The sequence below is a fragment of the Alosa alosa genome, chromosome 1 (assembly GCF_017589495.1).
Source record: "Alosa alosa isolate M-15738 ecotype Scorff River chromosome 1, AALO_Geno_1.1, whole genome shotgun sequence".
NCBI lineage: Eukaryota > Metazoa > Chordata > Actinopteri > Clupeiformes > Clupeidae > Alosa > Alosa alosa.
In genome coordinates, this window is record NC_063189.1 from 14,911,603 (window position 1) to 14,920,922 (window position 9,320).

The 9,320-nt window shown below is 43.0% G+C and overlaps 1 protein-coding gene across 1 annotated transcript in view; it reads left to right on the plus strand.

The window, feature by feature from the left end:
* The window catches only part of yju2 (YJU2 splicing factor homolog), a 68,864-nt gene that overhangs the window by 1,428 nt on the left and 58,116 nt on the right, over positions 1 to 9,320 (plus strand). The window contains exons 4-7 of the mRNA XM_048262070.1: positions 76 to 210; positions 660 to 841; positions 2,378 to 2,528; positions 4,414 to 4,582. Coding sequence (XP_048118027.1) covers positions 76 to 210; positions 660 to 841; positions 2,378 to 2,528; positions 4,414 to 4,582 — 637 coding nt within the window. The remainder of the gene's footprint in view (positions 1 to 75; positions 211 to 659; positions 842 to 2,377; positions 2,529 to 4,413; positions 4,583 to 9,320) is intronic.

A 9,320-nucleotide genomic window follows, 5' to 3' on the forward strand; every position in this document is an offset into this window, starting at 1 on the left:
TTTGTTCTTACAATTTTGTCAAATGAAATCCAACAGGCAGATCTGACTTTAATGGCATGTTTATTTCCCACACAGACGGACCCAGAGAACACGGACTATGCAATGGAGCATGGTGCCACACGAAACTTTCAAGCAGAGAAGCTGATTGAGGAGGAAGAGAAGAAGATACAGAGGGAGCGGGAGGAAGAGGAGCTGAACAATCCCATGAAGGTGACTAGGAAAGGATCAGAAATTGTGTACATCCGTGACTGAGAACTCCCTCTGGGGAGCTAATTGTACTCCAGTAGAAAGACTGGGATAAGACATAGTTTACACCTGCTTGCATTGGATATGTTTAACATATGGTACAAGATATGACACCATTGGGTATGTTTAACATATGATTAACATATGGTACAAGATATGACACCATTGGGTATGTTTAACATATGCTACAAGATATGACACCACTGGCCAGAACCATATTCCTTTTGTATGCTAGGTCATTTGTCCAAATCAGTCTGGTTCTGGAGCAGAGAACGGTATGAGTAAAGTAATTGTACAAGTATTTGTCCTATATTTATCCTATAAAGTAGAAACCTGTCAGGGAAAAAAGTAATCCTAAAAGAAAGTGATAAGAAGGTTCCAGTGACAGTTGCGCTTTGCTTTGGCTATGACAGGTCCTGGAGAACCGAACGCGGGACTCAAAAATGGAGATGGAGGTTCTGGAGAACCTGCAGGAACTGAAGGAGCTGAACCAGCGGCAGGCGCAGGTGGACTTTGAGGGCATGCTGGGTCAGTACCGCGACTTGGAGCAACAGCAGCGGCAGAGAGAGGTGGAGGAGGATGAGCGCGAGACCAAGTGAGTGTGTGTGTGTGTGTGTGTGTGGAGAGAGAAATTGAAGACCCAGCCAGACTATGTAAAATTCCTGTGTACGTTGTACATGGGGTGAAGAAAGAGATTCTGGATGAGGTCTTGGTGGCTCAGTGATGACCCTTTGCAGACACACCCAACAGCTGCGGACACCATGGGCTGGTAGCCATAGGCTGAATGAAACCTTTATTGCCCCGAAGGGAACTGGTATTGCACTAAAGGAAAGTAGTGTTCTACTTTATAATCCACTTGAAACTCCTTTTGGTACAGTTGGTACACTTGTAGGGTAGTGGCGATTGTTAAGTCTGCATGGTCACCACAAATGGGAGGGAACGTGGATGTCCCAGTGGATGACTCAGCAGGGGGGTGGGGTGGATGCAATTCATAATGTTTGATGTGTGGATGCAATTCAGTATAAGTATAGTATATATACTTTTTTGATCCTGTGAGGGAAATTTGGTCTCTGCATTTAACCCAATCGGTGAATTAGTGAAACACAAACAGCACACAGTGAACACACAGTGAGGTGAAGCACACACTTATCCCGGCGCAGTGAGCTGCCTGCTACAACGGCGGCGCTCGGGGAGCAGTGAGGGGTTAGGTGCCTTGCTCAAGGGCACTTCAGCCGCAGCCCACTGGTCGGGGCTCGAACCGGCAACCCTCCGGTTACAAGTCCAGAGTGCTAACCAGTGGGCCACGGCTGCCCATACCCAATTCATAATGTTTTCTACAAAGTTAAAATAAAGGTTCCTACTTCTCCTTGGGACAAGCACTTTTGGAAAACACTTTTCCATTTACATCGGGATTTTGCAAACATTCAGTGTCAGTCAATAAAATGAGCCCTTCAACGAAATTGACAAGCAGCTGTAAGTAGGCTAAGCATGCTAAATTCTACATCCAAACAGTATTCTAACGTTAGCTTTGAGATACTGCTTGATTGCATAACTTAACTTTAAGTTTAGTCTCTTCAATGTAGCCTACTATGTTGTGATAAGACCTTAGCAGAGTTAACTTCAATGCAGCAGTTTTGAACAAATTTGCGCTTCAGCATGGTCACGATGCTAAGCGGATTTAATAGCAATTTAGCCAGACGTCGTCTATGCAATGCTTCTATGTGGCAACAACAATCCTTCAACAATCGTGAATATTTTGTTAAATCAGAGCCCCTTATTAGACATTCTCTGGTTAAATGCACATGCAGACGAGGGGCAGCAGGCTACGACAGAGAGCGGGGCGGGATAAGGAAAGGCTGCGTGCGTAAAAAGTGCAGCTCAATGGCAATGCAAGGATTTGATCTTATATTTAAATTAAATTAAACATAGAATATTCATCTGTGGCGGCCGATTTTGATTTTGTGGCGCCCCGCCACAGATTAGTCAATGTATGGGAAACACTGTGTCCGCAGGGAACCTCATGTAATCCTGTGATAAAGACACTTGCGCCACGTGAACCGTAGCAGATCTTTGTATACTTGCTGACCACCTCACCATCACCTTTCCGCTCCTCCTTCTGTCCGTCCCATAGGGAGATGCTGGAGAGAGCCCTGGTGAAAAGACTGAGGGACTCTGACTCCGACTCCGACCAGGACGAGGAGAAAGAGAAGTCAGCAGTGAAGAAGCTCGCTGCAGAGCGGCCCACTGACATCCTCACAACTGCAAACAGCACAGACATCCAGGTACAGCACACCATTATGCCATTATTTGTTTATGTTTGTTTTTATTCTTTTATTGCTCTTCCCTAGTCTTGATTGATGTTGATAACCTCACACAACAAACTATTGTGTACAGCTGGGTACTGTTATCCCAGTTTGGATTAAGGGAGATGGTACTGATGTTGTGTGCATGGAATTTATTATAAATGTTCCCACAATGGAAGCTCACTTTTATGTTAAGGTAAAGGTATTATTTCAAGACCAAACATGAATGCATTATTCTCACAACACATTACAGACCAATACTGTATGATAATGAGGTTGGTCCATCTCACCATAAGACATCAAGTAGGCCCAGGACTGAGGGCCCGTACACACGGAGACTCTTTTTGGGTTGAACGCACCGGAACCGAATCCTGTAAACGCACTGCCCGAAACCGCACTTTTTTGAAACCTGGTCCTCTGAAACCGTAGCCCTTATGAGTTTGTTTGGACGGCGAAACCGCATACTTGCGTAGGCTATTGATGACGTCATCGCCACACCTCAGCTGCCATGGACTTGACACAAGTTTATACATGACATTACCTACGATTACACTCAGTAAGATAAATATCACAACTGGTGCTGCGCAGCACCAATAGCTTATGACTTGGTGGACTGAACAGTGTTTTTCCCGGGTTTTTTTTATGCATTCTAGCTACTGTCAGTGACGCGAGAGAACTAGTCAGAAGTTATTGGAAGTGCGGTGTAAGTTTAAATTAATTTGTGCGTAGTGCTGGTGTCATTCATTTATTTTACATGTCTTACAACATAAATAAATGCATTCACAGTCTAGTGAAGTCAAATATGAACATACAAAGACGCCTAGGACTCATGTTAAGCCGATGATGGAGCACTAAATGCGAATGCGCGATTTGATGCAGGCAAAAGTATCGACTGTTACTAATGAAGGTATTATAGCAATATTATAAATGTGGCGACGGAATACCCTAGAACTTGGGTAGGCCTAGCGTAAGGTAGCCTATGCACTTGGCGGTGATATCCGAAACTAATGTGAATCGCGGACTATCCTACAACCAAAGAAAGTAAAGGAGATTATTTGTACCTGCGTTAGCCAAATAAAGGACGGGACTGCACCCTTCACAAACCGTAAAATTGAAGTTTATTCGTTTTACAGTTGACAACAGTTGACAGTTCACTATCAGTCCACACAAACAAACAATTCTGGTTTCCTTGTACTAGCCATTTTTGTCGTAGCCTATTCTGTCTGTTTGTATAGCCTACAGCGCGCAAGCTTTGGTCAATTTCTGTAAAGAAACAGTGCACCTATACACCTACAGTATAGGCCTGGGATATGAAGTGACGTGTTGAGATGTATCCGTTTGGATGCAAATATTCTTGATACTGTTCCAGGGAAGACGGAGGAAAAAAAGATCGGTTTGGTACGTGTGGACTAGGCCTGAGTTAACCTCTCAGCAGAGGGGCCAGAACAAAGAGCAAATGGCCACTTTATGCATGAGCGGGTGTTGGGGAATCTTTGGCCATGGCCAGCTAAGACAATACAGATCGAACACAGGTATCCACACATAAATTGAATGCAAAAGGCATTCTTTAGAAATGTAAAAGAGTTGGACAAAAAGCTGGTCTTTACAGTTGTCTCTTGTTTTAAAGAGGAGCTTCTGTATTTTGAACTGGGATCCTATTTTCCTCTCTGAGTCCAATTCTGTTATTAGAGGTGTGTTATGTAGTTATGATTCAGGGCAAGAAAAATATGTGTGATTCCTTCATCCTTCAACAGTATCACAAGTAACTTTTTATAATTCCATTTTGTCGTAACTTGTCTATACTCACTCACCCTCTCCTCCTCCCCTCCTCTGTCTCCTCCTTTCCCCCCCTCTGCCCCCACAGGGGAGCACTGCGCCGGTGAAGCGGGTGCAGCCAGAGACCTGGGAGCGAAGTGTTGGAGGCTTGGGGGCCAAAGCTGTGCTGGGCTCCCTGGTGGTCAGGAAGAAGCCCGCTGCCTCAAAGTCCAGCAGCAGCAGCAGCACACCGTTTGGGCCCAGCATTCCGCAGACAGGTGGGCACTCTCGGCTCACGTCACACTTTTTTTGGCCGATTAAAGACCAGACCGCTGCATCATGTGTAATGGTCTCACATACATAGCTATTTCTAGTAGTTAGTTTTTAAAAAAAGAAAAACATGGTGAAAAAAACTCACAGCCAAATAGATAGCCTGAATACTGGCCAGGATGATATGATAAACAACCCCTTTTTGTTTTTCACTACTTATTTACAACCTAAATATCTTACTCCTTACAAAATGTGGTAGCATCACTGCTATGCTGTTAGAAAGAGCAGTTTTTCACACCAGCTGCCCTCAGCAAGCGAACGGACATGTGCACACAGCATAATTTCACTGTTTCAGTCTGCCTGCTGCTTGCTCTAAAGCCGTCTGTCAGTGGTTCCGTGCACTAACCTTAATCCTACGGCTCCTTCGTGGGACTCTGATTGGTCAGTAATGTGGCTCAATGTATTCAGAACACAACACATGATTGGCACGATATCTTCACAACACACCACATGATTGGCTCAATGTATTCAGAACACAACACATGATTGGCACGATATCTTCACAACACACCACATGATTGGCTCAATGTATTCAGAACACAACACATGATTGGCACGATATCTTCACAACACACCACATGATTGGCTCAATGTATTCAGAACACAACACATGATTGGCACGATATCTTCACAACACACCACATGATTGGCTCAATGTATTCAGAACACAACACATGATTGGCACGATATCTTCACAACACACCACATGATTGGCTCAATGTATTCAGAACACAACACATGATTGGCACGATATCTTCACAACACACCACATGATTGGCTCAATGTATTCAGAACACAACACATGATTGGCACGATATCTTCACAACACACCACATGATTGGCTCAATGTATTCAGAACACAACACATGATTGGCACGATATCTTCACAACACACCACATGATTGGCTCAATGTATTCAGAACACAACACATGATTGGCACGATATCTTCACAACACACCACATGATTGGCTCAATGTATTCAGAACACAACACATGATTGGCACGATATCTTCACAACACACCACATGATTGGCTCAATGTATTCAGAACACAACACATGATTGGCACGATATCTTCACAACACACCACATGATTGGCTCAATGTATTCAGAACACAACACATGATTGGCACGATATCTTCACAACACACCACATGATTGGCTCAATGTATTCAGAACACAACACATGATTGGCACGATATCTTCACAACACACCACATGATTGGCTCAATGTATTCAGAACACAACACATGATTGGCACGATATCTTCACAACACACCACATGATTGGCTCAATGTATTCAGAACACAACACATGATTGGCACGATATCTTCACAACACACCACATGATTGGCTCAATGTATTCAGAACACAACACATGATTGGCACGATATCTTCACAACACACCACATGATTGGCTCAATGTATTCAGAACACAACACATGATTGGCACGATATCTTCACAACACACCACATGATTGGCTCAATGTATTCAGAACACAACACATGATTGGCACGATATCTTCACAACACACCACATGATTGGCTCAATGTATTCAGAACACAACACATGATTGGCACGATATCTTCACAACACACCACATGATTGGCTCAATGTATTCAGAACACAACACATGATTGGCACGATATCTTCACAACACACCACATGATTGGCTCAATGTATTCAGAACACAACACATGATTGGCACGATATCTTCACAACACACCACATGATTGGCTCAATGTATTCAGAACACAACACATGATTGGCACGATATCTTCACAACACACCACATGATTGGCTCAATGTATTCAGAACACAACACATGATTGGCACGATATCTTCACAACACACCACATGATTGGCTCAATGTATTCAGAACACAACACATGATTGGCACGATATCTTCACAACACACCACATGATTGGCTCAATGTATTCAGAACACAACACATGATTGGCACGATATCTTCACAACACACCACATGATTGGCTCAATGTATTCAGAACACAACACATGATTGGCACGATATCTTCACAACACACCACATGATTGGCTCAATGTATTCAGAACACAACACATGATTGGCACGATATCTTCACAACACACCACATGATTGGCTCAATGTATTCAGAACACAACACATGATTGGCACGATATCTTCACAACACACCACATGATTGGCTCAATGTATTCAGAACACAACACATGATTGGCACGATATCTTCACAACACACCACATGATTGGCTCAATGTATTCAGAACACAACACATGATTGGCACGATATCTTCACAACACACCACATGATTGGCTCAATGTATTCAGAACACAACACATGATTGGCACGATATCTTCACAACACACCACATGATTGGCTCAATGTATTCAGAACACAACACATGATTGGCACGATATCTTCACAACACACCACATGATTGGCTCAATGTATTCAGAACACAACACATGATTGGCACGATATCTTCACAACACACCACATGATTGGCTCAATGTATTCAGAACACAACACATGATTGGCACGATATCTTCACAACACACCACATGATTGGCTCAATGTATTCAGAACACAACACATGATTGGCACGATATCTTCACAACACACCACATGATTGGCTCAATGTATTCAGAACACAACACATGATTGGCACGATATCTTCACAACACACCACATGATTGGCTCAATGTATTCAGAACACAACACATGATTGGCACGATATCTTCACAACACACCACATGATTGGCTCAATGTATTCAGAACACAACACATGATTGGCACGATATCTTCACAACACACCACATGATTGGCTCAATGTATTCAGAACACAACACATGATTGGCACGATATCTTCACAACACACCACATGATTGGCTAGATCACAACACATGATTGGCACGATATCTTCACAACACACCACATGATTGGCTCAATGTATTCAGAACACAACACATGATTGGCTTAATGTATTCATATGTCGACATTTTGCTGCGGAAGAGGTGGGATATGTGTAGACAACTGCCATATTGGTGTTACAAACTAACCCCATGCATTTCTATGGAGGATTTTTGAGTGCTGTGTCTCCTCATTAGAAAGTCTCTGGTGTACCTTGTTTGGCTCTGGTCTGTACCAGACTGTGGCTGCATCCAGATGCAGCCTGTATAAAATAGGTTAACATTCTCTGGCATCTATTGCATAGACCAGGGGTAGGCAACCTGCGGCCCTTTAGTTCCTCTCTAGTGGCTCCCTGGCTTTCTCTAAAAATGGAAGTTATCAAATATTTCTAGCAATTTCATATAGTTGTTCAGCTTTAAGCTGTCCCAACACATTAACAGTTAGTGAAAGTATTATACTGTACAATACACCACATGTGCAGAGTATGGCAGTTATGCCATATGCCTGAGGCTAATGAAGATAGAGATGTCTAACTGATTTCTTTTAAATGGTTCCGACATCTTTGCGGCCCCAGACAGATTTATTTTGTATTTCTGGTCAAAGAAATGGCCCTTTTAAAGGTCTCATTCCCCGAGAAACTTACTCCAAGTTGCATATGCATGCTGCACGTGAAAATGATCTAGATAGATAGATAGATCCCCAAGGGGAAATTCAAGATCTTCTACCCCCATTGCCCGCATTAGCCAATGAAAGAAAATACACAGAAAAACAAGCGAATCAGAAAGAGCCCTTCCCTGTGATGCTGCAGTGAAGACAATTATTCATGGCCTCGCCCACCTTGGCTTGCGACCGCCCACAGGAAGACAGTATTGATTTTGTGGCCAGGAAGCATAGACAGTAAAAGAAAGGAGTTAGCAGAGCTCATCTCTGATGCCAACCGCCATAAAACTCAAAAGAAGAAGAAGCTCATCTCTGCATAGAAGCTAAGCGAACAGCTACTTGCTAACATGGCGGCAGAACACATTCGTGCTTGTTTTATCTGTGGCAATAAGACATCAACATTACATTTCTTGCCCAAGAAAGAAGAGTTGAGGAATAAATGGTTAGAATTTATCTTCGGAACACCACCAACGAAGTATAGCCCTCATTTAGTTTTGTGTTCAAATCATTTCGACCACAGTGACTTTTACAACTTCGGTGCCTACAGTAGTGGTTTTGCATCGAAGTTGTTATTAAAACCTGGATCTGTACCATCACAACGATCAAGCACCAGCGCACAGGCGGTAAGTAAAAACTAGCTTTTCTACCTAAGGTTTTTGTTACTAAATAGTTCATATTCTTCACGTTAGCATGCATGAAATGGGCATGAGCTAGGCTGTCAGACTCTCGAAAAGAACCCACCTAACGGTACCGAGAGATTTAGCTTGTTGAACCTATAATCTTCTAAACTAAGCTAAAGTGTAACTCTCGCCAAAATGCATCCTAGAGTGTTTTTGTGAAAGTACCCGAGTCAAACTTTAAAAAGGTTGCCGACCCCTGACATAGACTCCCAGATTACTATATGGGAGGATTCCATGCTGATCTGAAACTGACATCGGGCAGATTCATGTGTGCTGTCTGGGCTGTAGGCTTATACTTTGCATACTATGCACGGGAAAATGTTCTTCTACTCCCATTGCCTGCATTAGTCAATGAAAGAAAATAGATGGAAAAACAAGCGAATCAGAAAAAGCCCTTCCAACTGACGCCATTTAGAGAATTGGTATTCATGGCTT